Here is a 15,868-nt window from a genome sequence, read left to right on the forward strand (position 1 = left end):
TCCAGCTCAACACACACACACACACACACACACACACGCACACACACACACACACACACACACACGCACGCACATATACACACACACACAACACCTTATTGATTCATATATTCAAACAAAGAATTGTGGAAGATGGAAAGGAAAAGAAAGAAAAAGTTACAAGAAATTGGAGGAAAGTTGGGGGGGATTGTTTGATGTTGAACCAGTGTGTGTGCGTGTGTGTGTGTGTGTGTGTGTGTGTGTGTGTGTGTGTGTGTGTGTGTTAAATGAGCTGAGAAGAACAGCTGCCAAGGGATGAGATGAAAAGGGAAGAAAAGAAAGTCTCTGATTGTGTTTTTCTTCCCGCAGAAGAAAAGACGGATGGAGGTGTTTTATTGCCGACGTAAATATTTGAGATTCCTTCTCTTCAGGATGGGGCTTCACTCTGATTGGACAACGGCTGTCATGGCGACCAAAAGCGTGACATACAAACACACCCAAGCTGACAAATATGTGTGTGTGTGTGTGTGTGTGTGTGTGTGTGTGTGTGTGTGTGTTGCTGAGGTGTTTCTGGTGACACAAGGAGAGACTCATGACGGAAGAGGATCCTACACATGCACGGACACACACACACACACACACACACACACACACACACTGATGGCAGCAGAAGAGCTCAGGGGGTTTGTGGTCCACGCAGACAGGAGGAGCCGGGATCGAAGCGCCGGCCTCCTGCTCTACCTCCTGAGCTCCAGACGCCCAACACCTGGACCAACGGCTGAATAAAAGCAAACAACAGCGGCCCTCTGGGACCCACCAGACAGGCGGCTGAAGATGACCAGGACCACGCTGGATCAGAGTGGTGGAGAGGACAATATCTGAGTGTAAAACTTTAAGAGCAAAATAAGGGTGAAGGGAGCAGGAGAAGCACAGACAGGGTCCATCAGAGGGATGATCTGGAGATGAAGTCACACTGAGATGGTTTGGACATGGACAGAAGAGGGGTGGAGAAGATCGGAGTAGAAGGATGCTGAGGTTGGAGCTGCCGGGCAGGAGGTCTGGAGGAAGACCAGAGAGGAGGTTCATGGATGGAGAGTGAGAAGACGTGAAGGCGGGTGGTGTGAGAGGAGGTGGTGAGATGGAGGCGGATGATTGGCTCAGGAGAGGAGTTGAAGGTGACAATGAAAGCGACGTGAAGGTTGAGACTGATGGACAAATGTCCCTCCTTTCCCTCCTGTGTGCGTGTGTGTGTGTGTGTGTGCGTGTACCTGTGATGGTGAGGACCAGCAGTCCTGCTCCGAGCACGACCGACGCCGGGACCAGAACGTAGAGGAGAAGCCGTAGCTGATTGGAAGACCTCAGCTTGTGAGGACACGCCTCCCCGCCCATCCTCGCCTCGGGACGCCGCGCCACCTGAGGGACACACACGGGCCGGGGTCGTGACATCGTCGGCATCCAGCGGTCACCATCGGCTTCGACAGAGAAGATCTGACCCACTTCAACGCCCAACTGCCCCACACACTCTGGCACGGGCTTTCTGCAGCCAGCTATTTTGAAACACAGAAACCTGACACCAATGTGTGTGACCCCCCCCCACACACACACACACACACACACACACACACACACACACACACACACACACGCAGCGAGCTGGGGCGCACGCGCGCACACACACGTCTGGGTCCCAGCTTCGTCCTGCTACCGACCCATCAGCTAATCACTTGATCTCCTTAACCCGTCCACCTGGGCTTCCACTGTGAAGCTCCGCTCCTCAAACTGACCTTCGAAATAAAAGGGTCGAACACACACACGCTTTCCCACGGTCCGCGAAGGCATCGGGAGCGAGGTCAAAATGATGATAAAACTGGTTATTATCGACGGACCCGGTGGACCGACGGGCCCATTGATCAATTATTGATGAACCGCTGCTACCGCGGACTATTAGGGGTCATTATTCTTCTTATTATTATCGATGAGCGCGGCCGACAGCTTTATAGGTTTATGACCTTCTCATTAGGGAGAGAGTTAATCAGCAACCTTCGGGATCCGTGGTCACATGGACGCCAGGTGAGGTCACGGCTGCTCACCTGGAGGGAAAGTGCACCGGATTAATCCAGAGCAACTTTAAGGGGAGCCTCCATCCGACTTCGGCCGGCGGTCCCCGTACCGGAGGAGCGATCTCGCAGCTCGGCTTCCCTCGGAAAGCGTCGCCTATGGACCGTGTCGTCCGGTCGCTTTCTCTGTGTCCCGGTGTCTGCAGGCGACCGGACGCATCCGGTCTCACGACGGACGGCGACTCAGAAATACCGATCTAATAATAGCGGTGACTCGGAGCGGCCGAGCGGCTCGTCGGATGATGATGGACGGCCGAAAAGTCACGGCGGAGGACGAGGACGCGCCGCTTCAGACCCAAGAGATCGTTTCTCTCATCTTCACGTCGTCCTTTACGAGCCGCAGCGACGCACGCACGCTCGCACGCACGCGGCGGGACACTCACCGTCGCAGCTCGCGCTCTGCTGAAGGTGACACGCGCGCAGGTCGACACGACCCGCCGCCTCGCGCTCTGCGCCGGCGGAGCGCGAGGCGGGAACTAGCGCGCGGCGGGAGGAGGCTCCGCCCCCTGCACGCCCACCCGCACGTGGGAGCGCGTGCCAAACACCTCCGGCTGTCACTCACTCAAACCCCCCCCCCCCCCCCCACCACCACCACCACCACCGGGGTCAAAGGTCAGCGGTGGGCTCGGGTTCCAGCGCCAGCCTTCCTCAGGGGAACCGACGCTTGCACGTGGGGAGCAGAGAGCGCAGCGGGGTCAGAGGTCAGGCCGGGGGTTCTTGGCTCTCCAAAAGAGGAGACGCCACATAGCCATGAAGACCCATGAAGATCCAGGAACCCTCTGGGGACAGGGTGGGGGTTGTGTGTGAGTGTGTGTGTGTGTGATGGGTCGGAGGCAGATTCAGAGGAAGAAACAGGAAGTGACATCACATAGGATAGACTGGAATGCCCTCTACTGTCATTGGAGAGCTTCTCCTCTCCGGACGACATGAGGTCCCGCGAGGCAGCGCGGCGCAGCCAGACGGCAGCGTAAACTGCCTTCTGGGACGGCGGAAGCGTAGAAACGTACACGTGAGGCAGAGGTCGTTGGCAGGAGCGTGTGCGCGGGATGTAGACCAGCGTGTTGAAGGTGTTGCTCGTCGCAGGCGAGAGCGCGGGCTGGCGCCGGGGTCATGTTCATGTGATCGGAACCGGGACAGGGAGCGGCACCGGATCCCGGGCGCCTGGACGCGAGGTTACCCGGCTCCGGTCCCACGGCCTCAGGCCAGACGGTGCGCTGGAGCGGAGCTCAGGACCGTTCCTCCGGCCCCCTCAGGACTCGCTCCTACACACGACCACCGCTTTCTACTTTAACTCCATCAAGCACACCCGCCTCCCGCTTCTTGCGGCCGAAGCGCCACCGGCAGGCCGGCCAAGATCCTCCCTGCAGGAGGAGCTCTCCCACGCCATCCTGGTTCTGAGTTAGTGCCGAGGGGTCTGTTCGCCGCTGTCCACACACCTGGAGTGGAAGATCACGGCGGTCCAACAACAGAGGACACCTTCCCTTCACAGGTTTTATTGGTCAAGAATCAAGGGGGGGGTCAAATCAAACTTGACAGAATCTCTCACTGTGGTTTCACAAAAAAAGCATTGTTTGAATCAAAGCAGGCCTTGAGGGAGCAGTGACTTCACATGGAGCTACTACAGGTTAGCTTAGCGTAAGACATGATTACCGGTGACCTTTAAAGGTCCTAGCAGATGATTAAGCTACTATGACTAGCAGCTTCAGCTCGTAATGCTTAGCTAATCCAACAGGTTTTCAAAGCGTCTTTTGAGGTCCAGAAGACCTTTAGGCTCTTCATCCAACTCACGTTTCACCTTTTCTTGGTGCTATGAACTTCCTGTGGGCGTGGCTGAACTCAGCTGCTTTTCCAGCGGTTTGGGGGGGCGTCACGGTAAGAGTTAGCGCTCGGAGAAGTCGAGATGACCGTGTGGAAGGTGGAAGTTAGCACGTGGTTGAGGACAGTAAACAGCCACCGAGCCCGCAGTGAAAGGACATCTTTTCTTGGAAAGAGACGTTTGTAAAGAAAAGTAAATTCAAATGTAGACGAAGCCCCGAGAGAAATACGAAATGGAGACTTTTTAATCAACAAGTGTCAGATACACGATCAATCCTTGTTGTCGGGCGAGAGCAGCAGGCGGTAGGCTGCCAGTGCCAGCAGAGCGCCCCCCAGTGGCAAAAGCACAAAGGTGGCGCACCTTCTCCACCTGGCTCTCCCGTCCTGCTGGTCGTCCACCTCCTCTCGCCTCCCCCGCTTCTTCCTGCGACCTCCGCGCTGCTGACGCTTCTCGAAGGCCTCCAGCTCCTCCTGCACAGCGGGGTTAGCATTAGCATTGTTCAGACACGACTCGGCTGAGACTCCGCAGGTCTGCCATCTCGTACGGCTGTAAAATGTGACGGCTTCCTGGAGGGGTTTCCCTGTCCACCGGAGAAGCTTCTCAGAGGACCTTGACCGGGATTACCCGGCACCTTCAAATACATCCGGTGGAGTTACAGACACCGGCAGAACCCGGAGCAGCATGTAGAACGCAGAGATGGACTGAAGTGACCCGGGATGGACGGGTTCGGTGCTAAGCTAATCGCCGTAGCCTGACGACACACCGGACCAGCGGGCTGAACGACAAGGTCCTCACCTGGAGCTTCTTCTGCTCCTCCTCCTCGGCTGCTTTCTGCTCCGCCTCCTTAAGCTAAACACACGCACACAGATGGCACTTCATGATTGGCACATTTAAAGTTTCAGCAGAAGCACTGTTCTTTCCTCCAGCAGGGTTAGGGTTACCTGTCGGACTCTCATCTGCTGCTCCCTGCATGTATCATCACACTCCACCACGCACTGAGCTGCCTGACAGCACGGGACCTCCTGCATGGGAACACACACACACACACACACACACACACACACACACGAGTGGGTGACGATCTGTCATGAGCAAGTCATTTAATGTGTTGAACTCCATTTCATCATATATTTGAAGGTTGAAGGTGAGAAACTTGGACAGAAAAGTTATTAAAGCATGTGAAACTGGATGTTTGATCGTGAAGGGTCCATGTGGGTTACCTTCTTGATCCTCCTACAGGAACATCTGATTTTCACCCTCTGCTGACAATCTTCCTCACACCCACCTGGGTGACACACCTGCTTACATCGATGACCACAGCGCAACTGTGACAGACACACACACACACACACACACGCGCGCGCAAAATCAGCTGTGTGAAATCAGCTGCTCCAACATGTGTAACATTTGACAACCTCACTATTGAAGTGGCAGCAGGTAAAAATCATCTATAAACAATATCAGAATGAGGACAAAGGTCATCTCCCCCAGAGGAGGCACCGCTTTGATAGAACATTGGGCTGCTGGTGATGAACAGCAGCACGGATTCTTCTCCTATCAGCCGGCGGACAAGTCCAAACAAGGACACCATTTGAAAGCTGCTGCATCACACCTTCAGTCATCCCAGACAGGGCGAGTGAGAGAATCAGACAAGGAGACGGAGGACAGAGAGACAGACTCAGGAGCAAGTGGTGGCTTCATGTTCATTCATCTCCTTTAAACGGGGAGGCTGACTGTGGTTTCACGAGTCCTTTGTAAAGGAGCACGGTATTCTCCGAAGTCCAGGAGGGAGGTGTGTGTGTGTGTGTGTGTGTGTGTGTGTACCTCTTTGGGACACTGGTTGTTGCAGGACCCCAGTTGCAGTCGAGTCTGGTCATCAGCTGCTGTAATCCTCCTGACAGAATCAAAAGTTTTATCAATATATCTGATCTGCTACGCCGTCCGACCCTGACGAGGAAGGACCCGTGGCTGTTGCCATGGAAACACCAAACAACGCTTTTAGTTAATGAATGGGCGTGCGCAGTAGCTCACGTGCAGTCCACAAAGAGCGTGCTCATCTTGCAGTGGCAACGCTGTCGGGTCATTTGCCTGCAGGGGGGGCAGTCTCCTGGATGACAGGGGCGGGGGCAAGGGTGCGGGCAGCCAGGGGGGCGGGGTTTCAAGCACGCCTCCTCACACACCTGGCACTGAGGACAGACAGGAAGCGGCGTTGTCTTTCAGCCGTTCTACCCTCTTAAGAGGGCAGAAGGCTGGCGGGGTGTCGGCGGTGACAAGAGCACGATCGAGCTCGCCCCCAGGATGTCGGCACCTTGTCGTCCTGGTCGGTCAGGTGACACTCTCTGCCGCACTTGTGGTTGCCGCAGGTCAAAGGTCGGCCACAGGGCCTCCGACAGGAGAAACGCCCCCGGCGATGACAAGGAACGGGACTGACCTGCGGGACACACACAAACCGCTTCAGCTTCTACTTGGAAGTGTGTCTGCACGCGGGGAGATGCGGAGAAAAGTCTGAAGCGCACGAGCGGGGGTCAAAAGGTCAAAGTAATAACGGAGGACGGCCTGAGCCAGACAGTATAAGCAGGAGCGACGGGACACGTGGGGAGGGAGGGGTCGGTCTCGGACGACCAGGAAGTCATAAATCTGATGGAGATGGTCCCGGTGACTCAGCAGAAACGTGTTTGTTTATGAAGCGGGACAGGCTGAAGGACGGAGGGAAGCTGCTCTCACCTCATGTTCCCCGAAACACGACCTGCAAGACAAACACCAGGGCGCACCGTCACACTCTGTATTCATACGACGGCTGCACTCTGCAGCAACATCCTGATGAAGAAGCACTGGTCCGTCCTGATAGCAAGATGTTGCTCCTCAACATTAACACAAGAGTCAGTGGTCCAGACCTCCAAATCACAACTAAAAGGCTCCATCACAACAGGCAGTCAGCAGATTTACTTTTACAAAAAGGCAGTGTGTGTCGGCCGGCTGTGTGCTGTTTGAGCTTCAGGTCCAATGAAGTGTGACAGGACCAGGACTGGGATCAGGACCAGCAAAGGGTCTGGTTACCACATGTTGTAGACAAAGATCTTTTCCAGGAAGGAATCAGGCCTCCTGGTTTATGCTCTGTGTGTGTGTGTGTGTGTGTGTGTGTGTGTGTGTGTGTGTGTGTGTGTGACCTACGTTGGTATTGCTACTTGACATGGAGGACAGGGCAAGGCTTTCTTCACGAATGCCGGTTCAGATGGCTGCTCCCACGGACCCGCGAGCTGCACCTGACGTACCGACAGCGATTGTGACTCAGAGCATTGGCGGTGGCGATGACTCACTGCGGCGGGAGCTCACCTGCTGGGAGCGGACCAGCACCAGGTCATGGCAGGGCTGAGGGCAGGGGTGACCGCAGCCAGACAGGGCTCGGAGGCAGGCCTGGCGGCAAGGGGGGCAGGGGCCGGGGTGGCAGCGGTGGGTCTCTCTGCTCGGGTGGTGGCAGGATGGAGGACGCCTGGGGAGTCGCAGAGCTTAGCGGCGGGACTCGGGGCAAAGGTGCTCCGTCCAAACTCCACCGGGGCCTCCGTGGCTGCCGGCGCGGACGGGAAGAGCATCTACCTGCAAGGCTCTTTGCAGCGGGGGGGCTTGGTGCTGCGCTCACGCCCACATGGAACCACCAGCACGGTGGAGCCGCAGCTGCATTTCACATCCACCGTCTCTGGACAAGGATAGCAGCTTCCTGTGGGTGAAGGAAGCTGTCACACTGATGTCTTCAAGGCCCGCTCCCTGCTCATACTCAGAATACTGTACCAGTAAGTAACAGCAGCACTATGATGAGCGATGATTATGAACACACACACACACACACACACACACACACACACACACACACACACACACACACACACACACACACACACACACACACACACACACACACACACACACACACACGCCTTATCTTCCCCTCTAAATGTCAGAGAAGCCAACGAGTACTGTGTTAGACTTAGAATGACTGTAATCGGCCTATCATGAGGCAGGCAGACACACTGCGTAACCTTTCATGTCCAATCAGCACAGAACACATGCAGGGGGTCATTTATGCAGTGCAGAAGCACGTTAGCGTGCGCACGCACACACACACTCCATACCAGTGAGTATCCAAACAGGCTGTGACCGGTGGAGGCGGGCACAGGTCAAATGTCAGGTCTGGATCGGGCAGCGTATTACCTTGGTGACAAACGGAGGGACACTTGTGATTGCGACAACCCAGGGTTCGTCCACAGCTCTGGTCGCAGGGGGGGCAGTTGCCAGGGCAACACTGGAACAGATGATGGTGATGAGCGTGACATTACCGGATGCCAACCTTTTCCTATCAGATCAATCAGATCCAGAGGTAGCTGACATTTCCAGCGACGCCGCATCCTGAAGGTCAGCAGGAATGAAAGAAGGCCGGGACGGTTCTACAGCGCTCTCCCACTCAAACTATAACAGATGGTATCGCCCGGCGCGGAGACCAACATGTCAGATCCCTCGCCGTGTTTCAGACACGTCTCCGTATCCTACCGCGCTATCGCTGTACCTGTCCAAGTACAGGAGACAGATGGACCAGAGGATCCCACCACCCTTATCATGTGGAGGCTCTGAGGAACCTTTGTGATTATTTCTACCTCAGGATCTTCATCAAATACTTAAAAACAACTCTCCTGTTAGACATGGTAGTATATCTGAGCAGACACCCATCCACCAGTGTACTGTTTACAGCCATGCTGCATTAAACCTGGCCGGATATGGCTGATACGTTGCCCACGACCGTTGGGGTTACGTTTGTCGCCTGAATGGACGACGATTGTGACGATGATGAAGACCACCCACCTTCCTTTTGCACATGTGTCTCTGACAGCTCCGAGTCTTTGGACATTTGAAGTCGCATATGTACTCCTTATGACATGGCATCAACTTCCTGTGTTTACCACACCTGCATGCCTTCTCCACATTCTACACAAACACACACACATCAATATCTGTCAATAACTTTGGGTAAACAACTGTTTTTTTCCTTTAAGATGCAGTTTGATAATTATCAGGTACGTCCATCTGGACTTCCAGGATTTCTGTTCATTCCAAAACATTTCATGGCTTTTAAAATGTTATTGGTAATGTCTCAATTTTCAGTCACTTTGCAATTTAGAGCAATTAATAACCATTTTAGGCGATTTCTTACAAATTCTGGTCAGATTGGGAATTTCATACAGTCACTGTGGGACACAGTGCTCTGGCGCCCCCTAGTGTTTGATGGATTCAATGCGGCGGCGCTACCTGTCTGCAGGTCTCGCAGCTCCCGCGGTGACACCTCATCGAACAGGTGTGCTTCCCACAGGACAAGTGGCGGTCGCACGTGTCACCGCATGGCAACACCTCCTCTGTGCACGGGAGAGAGGACTCTACGCACGCACGCACGCGCACACACACACACACACACACAAGCAGTTAAGCTGACATGTTGACGGACAGTGCTTCACTTGGGATCTTAAAGAAGGTCTGAAGAGCCTCAAACCTTCGGGGAGTGATTGTATGAGTGTGTGTGTGTGTGTGTGTATGTGAGAGATACTCACTGGTTTTGCCGCAGGGACATGACCTGCTGATGGAGCGAGGACATGATGGACAAACACCCTGGTGGCAGATGACCTCACAGGTATGATTTCCACAAGTGAGAAGTTCACCACACACCTGCGAGAAAGATGAAGAAGTAAGGGGACGGTGTGTTTCAGGAAATTACTGATGAGGTCTCAGGACATGGGATTGGACAGAGCAGAAAAGAGTTTAGGACCATCAAAATAATGAAGACATGCCAACTGAGAGCCGTGTATGTGTGTGCGCTACCTGCTGACAGTTCCACTGGGGGGTAACACAGGGTCTCTCTGCTTCCTCTCTGCCACACACACACTTCTGAACACTGACTCTGGGACAGGGATGACACACTGACACACACACACACCAGTCCATATGATACCACTGCACTGCCCTATTTGAAATGATTTAAGGAACATTCTACTAGTCTGAGACCAAGTCGATCGGCGTCTGGCCGCAGCTGCGTGTACCTTTGTGACAGGGCTGTGAGCAGGTGTGTTGCTTGCAGGGTAACACCTTGCCACAGGGCTGCTGACAGGACCAGTCCTGCAGACAAATGGAGGAGCACCCCAGACCCATTCTTTAATGATGAAGCTGATAAACGTCATGACAGGGCATTTTTGGTCTCATCTGAACATTTGATCCATACAGTTGATTGAACACAGAATTGTGGAATCGTGACCTTGGATCTCCCCGAGAGGTATTCAGGGCCCCGCAACATGCAGATGATTTGGAAAGGTTCAAAGAGGTACCTTGTTGCTACATCGTCGGGGGAGGGGCTTGGCATTCCCACACATACAGGAAACAGACACCATCTTTGGACATGGAGGGCAGGGGCCTGAACGAACGAACGAACACACACACAATTTATTTTTGTCTTGCTCCATTGATTGACCGGAAAAAGAGTCACGAGTGCAGGTGTTCTACCAGGGTGACACAGCAGCAGACAAGTGTGTCCACAGCCGGGTCTGAGCTCCTTGTGACAGACCGAGCCGCAGGAGTGAGGGAGTAACCAGGGATCAGCTGGAGGGTCCTGCAGCTTCCCACAGAAACAAAAGTACCTGAACACAGCACACAGGAGTGCACGCATGTTTGTGATCAACATTTTGGGAGTCTAATAGTTTTTTCATATTGAAACATTCCATCTTTGACTTCATTCACTGCATGTGTGTGTGTGTGTGTGTGTGTGTGTGTGTGTGTGTGTGTGTGTGTGCTCCTACCTGTTGGGTGTGGCACTGTGCGGGTACTCTGCTCGACACTTTGGACTGAGGACAAAAAACAGGATTATCCTCAAAGCGGGTGTGAAGATGTGATGGAACAACCCGAGACTGTTGCTCAAGTTCATCTGCTCTTGATGCGAGAGAAGCCAGGATGGTCCTCTTCTCTAGTCCCCTAGTCCCCTGTGGTGGGACCTGACTTCAACCATCACCACCTCATCCTTTGGGAGTAAAATCATCTCACAAGCGCTTCTTTATTTGTTTTTATTTATACAATTATTACCGCATCTGTCTGAGCAATGGCATCATCCGTGCACTCCTCACTGTTTAACCCGTGTGAACCATCACGTAATTCACCCAAGCAGGCCTGCACGCCGTACGGTCTGTCGTGTTCTCGTCCAGCCTTGGTGTTCCTCCATGACGGTACGCAGTGTAACTGTCAACCGGGGCCAAAGCCCTTGTTTGTGTAAATAGACTTGGCCAATCAAGAGGATTCAGAAGCTAGTTTTGGAAGAACCCGAGGACCTCGGTCACTGCAGCATTCAAACGTACGCAGAGCCACTCACCAGGGCCAGGGGTGCTTCTTCTGCCCGAAATCGTCATCAGTGACGGAGGCCACCAGGAAGACAGAGTCTCTGGCCCACTGCTGGATACAAGGGAGGTGGAAGAGAGAGAAGCAGCTGCTGCAGCTCCACACCTGGAGGACACACAGGTCTCATGACTCAGACACACTTGGACGTCCCACAGCAAATTCCTGCAGCTTCCTTCTTCCTATGAAAGGTGCTGAACAACAAACCTGAGGAGTGTGTCAGCTCGGCCTGCCTCACTACCCCCCCCCCCCAGGAGACAGCAAACTGGTTGGTCTTCATTTATGTGTGTGTGTGTATATGTATGTATGTATATATACATATGTATGTATATATATATATATCTCACCGCCTGGGTTCTCTTGACCGATGCGATGCAGATGAGACATGTTACAGCTCCGGACTGGAATAGGTCGCTTACGTACTGACCAGTTCTGGCCAGGCCGGACTCGTCACCACCTTGTGGACGCGCGCGCACACACACACACGCGCACGCACGCACGCACGCACGCACGCGCACACACACACACACACACACACACACACACACCGTTATTTAGTGTTTCCTGATGTACTTAGTTTTAATTGAAAATTGCAGTCGCCAGTCAGTGGCAGGGCCACATTAATAGACAGACAACCATTCACTCTCATTCTCACTTCTGGGCAACATTTTCAATTAACTGGTGTAACCCCTATGAAAATAGGGTTACAAAAATGTAGCAATATAGGAATTACATATAGCTGGCGCACTATGCTGTCTGAAGATAGTGATCAACTAGGTTCTTCTACTTTTTTTTTCCCCTCTCCAGCCCTGCTTAGAAGGCCAGTTCATGAGCTCCCCGCTCTTGAATTGGAAAAAAAGATAGTACACTTTAAAGCTGAATATTTTCCATCCAGTTAGTCTTTTAATTTGGCTTTATACCGGAAACGAAGGCCGATGCAAGAAAGCGAGACTGTGGCATTGAGTTTTAGCATGAGGACTCCGACGAGTTGAACGCGTTCTTGTCCTCTGCTTAATCAGCCCTTGCTAGCCACGCAGGGAGATTAACATTTAGCTTGCCGACAAGAAGGATTCCTATAAAACCAGTCGAAGTAGATATTGAGAATTGTGTTGACTTATCAGTTACAAATGCACTTAGCATTTGAAGGTAATGTTAATGTTTAGTCTACTTTGGTATGTCCTGTATCATTGTGTTTTTCTGACTAGAGGTAGCAAATGCTCTAGTTGCTGGTGCTACGTAATAGCGCTGAAGCGCGTCTGAACACGAAAAGGAACGTGGCGCTTATTGTGCTTACTTTACACCCCTCGGTTTAAGACAGTTAGCGGTAATGGTTTTCGTTAAGCACTTTGTTTCTTAAGTTAAAAAGTATATTATGTGTGATTGATGCAATATATTTTCTTTACACTGGGGAGTAAGTTTATGAGTAATGCAAATGTTTATATTGTAACATTATGGGTGATGAGTACTTCCTCTCATTGTTAAAAAAGGGATGTATCCTTAGTTATTGGTTACACAAATATATAAGAATATAATTAGAAGGGAATCACTCATTCGTTCGCACTCTGTGTAGATCCAAGATGGCGAACACAACCCAGTAAAGACTGTGGATGGTCAAGAAAGCGGTGTGGCCAACTGTGTGGTTTCCTCAGAGGAACCTGATATTGGATCACTTTGAGAACAGAGCACCAAGTCAGTGGGAGGCGCCAGATGAGGTGCCTCCCACTGACTCAACTCAGTTATTGGATATCACACACATTTTTGCGATTCTGTTTGGAATTTATTTTTAGACTGAGGACCTAATTATTTTTGTTATTTCTTTGAAGAGCTATTCTTTTTTTCCTGATTAATTTAGTCAATAAATTTGTCAAATGTTTAACTCATTCTAACCGGTCTCTATTGCTTTGCTGAGACACCTAAGCCATACCGCTCTCCTGAGCCTTGGTAGCTGTAGATGTTTAGTGCTTACAGGTCCAAGTCTACAGGGCTACACTTGCCACATGTTTTTGGACTGTGGGAGGAAAGTGGAGAACACAGGGAGAATGTGCAAACGCCACACAGAAAGGTCCCCGGTCAGAATTGAACCAGGGATTTTCATGCTAACCACTGCCCCGACGACTTTTTTTGTCTTTTTTTTTTTTAAGATAACTGCTCTTCACCTGTCTGATTAGTGTAGGTGGTGAAAGTGGAGGCCAGGATCTTCCCCGCCTTTTCGTACTTGTTGCCCCTGTCGTCTTCTTCCTCTTCTTCATCGGAGGAGGCAGAGTTGAGGTGGCTCTCGACCAACTGCTGAGCTGCAGCCTGATTTGACCTCCTGATCTCTTCAAACTTGGACTGGGCTGACGCACCTGCGGAGCGCAAACATCCGTTCACCAGGGCCTCCACTCTTACAGAGTGTCTTTCAATAACACAATATGTAAAGGATAAGAAATGACCTGAAATTAACCAAGAACTTAGGGCACAAACGTTTACAGTGGTAGAGAAAAAAGAATCGTTATCAGGTTATCATCAGCCAGTCACGACGGCACTTCCCACTTCATCACCTTGCTGAGCCTCGGCCACGTCCCCACTCTTCATCCTGGTTCCTCGCCCTGGCCTCTCCTGCTCCTTTTGCAGAGGTCGTGACCTCTCACCAGGGGCATCCTGGGTCCGGCCCCGTCCCCTGCCCTGCTGTCTCCAGGCGGGCTCCATGACAGCCACCGTAGACCTCTGCTGTTCAAACCCTCACTGGAGAGGATCAGAACCAGAGTTCAGAGGTCACAGTTTCACCACCCTCATGGACTGCCCCTCCCTTCTATTTGACCTGAAGTTTGTGTCAGTTGATTTTCAGAAGAACCGTGAAGAAAGAAAGAACAAATCGACGGACAGAGGGATCACAATCTCCAAGTGATCATATGAGCTGATAAAACCAATGTCATGTTTTCTCCCTGAACATCTGGGACTGTTTTGGAGCCCTAGTTTTACCTCCCTATCCAAGAAAGTGTGTGTTCTTGCACACCAACACCAGGAACACAAGAAGTTGGATGTTTCTGTGTGTGTTTGTCCTTCCCTGGCAGGTCTCACAGAATAAGGAGAGCCCAACAAGACATAGTCCTCCTCCCCCGGGATAATCCCAGTCCCCGCGGGACGGAACCCTTCTCCCCACCAAGACGATGAAATAGGCAATTATGTAACACCGAGGCTAGCTTACCGGACCAGGTGAGTGTTGCACGGGGGCTAGCTACCGGACCGACTCTATATAACACCGAGGCCAGCTACCGGACCGACTCTATATAAACACCGAGGCCAGCTACCGGACCGACTCTATATAAACACCGAGGCCAGTTACCGGACCGACTCTATATAAACACCGAGGCTAGCTACCGGACCGACTCTATATAACACCGAGGCCAGCTACCGGACCGACTCTATATAAACACCGACGCTAGCTACTGGACCGACTCTATATAATACCGAGGCTAGCTACCGGACCGACTCTAGATAACACCGAGGCTAGCTACCGGACCGACTCTTTATAACACCGAGGCTAGCTACCGGACCGACTCTTTATAACACCGAGGCTAGCTACAGGACCGACTCTTTATAACACCGAGGCTAGCTACCGGACCGACTCTATATAAACACCGAGGCTAGCTACAGGACCGACTCTTTATAACACCGAGGCTAGCTACCGGACCGACTCTATGTAACACCGAGGCTAGCTACCGGACACGGGGAGCCCGACCCGACATAGTCCTCCTCCCCCGGGGTAACCCCAGTCCCCCCGCGGGAGAGAACCCTTCTCCCGAACAAGACGGTGGAGTCAATAATTATGTAACACCGAGGCTAGCTTACCGGACCGGCTGTGTGTTGCACGGGGGCTTGCTACCGGACCGACCGGGTATAACACCGAGGCTAACTACCGGACCTGGTAACATGTAACACAGAGGCTGGCTGGCTGGCTACCGGACCAGCTGTGTGTTTCACCGGGGCGGGATACCGGACCGGCTGTGTGTTAAACTGAGGATTACTACCGGTCCAGCAAGATGTAACACCATAACTGGCTACCGGTCCGGATGTGTGTTACACCGAGTCCAGCTACCGGAACGGCTGTGTGTTACACCGTGGCTAGCTACCGGACTGTCTGACGCGTTACGCCGGGGAGCAGTCCGTCCGCTCGTCGCCGTCGCCGCCGTCGCCTCTCAAGCTGCGGCTCCTGAACTCAAAGGCTCACCGAAACTGCAGCCCGTCCGACTTCTACTAGAGAACGGGAGTCCATTTCAGCCGGTGCCAAAGTTGAACACTCGTCTCCAGCGGCGCCCGTACTGCTCACGCGCAGCACGCCGTGATGCATGCTGAGATCTGTAGTCCCTGAGAGAGAGATTCTAAAGGCGGGCGGTTGCAAATTGGACTACAAGTCCCAGCTTGCCCAGAATCGTACGGTCAGTGCGACGTGTCAAAAGGGACCCATTCAGGGATCCATTCACAATCTGGGAGCTCTCGTCCAAGTCTTCTAGTCGCAGCTGGACTCGAACACGTTTCACCCCATGAACTGAAGAAGCCCTCC

The 15,868-nt window shown here is 52.6% G+C and overlaps 2 protein-coding genes across 5 annotated transcripts in view; both read right to left on the reverse strand.

The window, feature by feature from the left end:
* The window catches only part of corin (corin, serine peptidase), a 10,838-nt gene extending 8,422 nt beyond the window's left edge, over positions 1 to 2,416 (reverse strand). The window contains 2 exon segments of the mRNA XM_086165451.1: positions 1,248 to 1,392; positions 2,070 to 2,416. Coding sequence (XP_086021577.1) covers positions 1,248 to 1,368 — 121 coding nt within the window. The 5' untranslated portion in view covers positions 1,369 to 1,392; positions 2,070 to 2,416.
* Positions 2,417 to 3,828: 1,412 nt separating this feature from the next.
* On the reverse strand, positions 3,829 to 15,636 carry nfxl1 (nuclear transcription factor, X-box binding-like 1). 4 transcript variants are annotated; one of them, XM_086165452.1, is made up of 26 exons: positions 15,536 to 15,636; positions 13,866 to 14,049; positions 13,482 to 13,670; positions 11,673 to 11,782; positions 11,303 to 11,433; positions 10,740 to 10,784; positions 10,447 to 10,580; positions 10,272 to 10,357; positions 9,990 to 10,065; positions 9,772 to 9,869; positions 9,504 to 9,618; positions 9,208 to 9,332; positions 8,764 to 8,886; positions 8,119 to 8,209; positions 7,507 to 7,627; positions 7,246 to 7,402; positions 7,084 to 7,175; positions 6,637 to 6,658; positions 6,221 to 6,343; positions 5,944 to 6,098; positions 5,737 to 5,806; positions 5,133 to 5,237; positions 4,854 to 4,934; positions 4,708 to 4,761; positions 4,273 to 4,382; positions 3,829 to 4,072 (listed from the first exon to the last, which is right to left on the reverse strand). In XM_086165452.1, the coding sequence occupies exons 2-26, from the start codon at positions 14,011 to 14,013 to the stop codon at positions 3,976 to 3,978; spliced, it is 2,658 nt and encodes an 885-aa protein (XP_086021578.1). In that variant the 5' UTR covers positions 14,014 to 14,049; positions 15,536 to 15,636; the 3' UTR covers positions 3,829 to 3,975. The 4 variants fall into 4 exon arrangements, with proteins under 4 accessions (XP_086021578.1, XP_086021580.1, XP_086021579.1 ...); XM_086165454.1 differs by lacking the exon at positions 15,536 to 15,636 and adding an exon at positions 15,438 to 15,453; XM_086165453.1 differs by lacking the exon at positions 15,536 to 15,636 and adding an exon at positions 15,157 to 15,294.
* Positions 15,637 to 15,868: the final 232 nt, after the last annotated feature.

This window comes from Fistularia commersonii, chromosome 19 (genome assembly GCF_037954325.1).
Source record: "Fistularia commersonii isolate RoL2024-O1a breed Wild chromosome 19, RoL_Fcom_v1.0, whole genome shotgun sequence".
NCBI classification, from domain to species: Eukaryota; Metazoa; Chordata; class Actinopteri; order Syngnathiformes; family Fistulariidae; genus Fistularia; species Fistularia commersonii.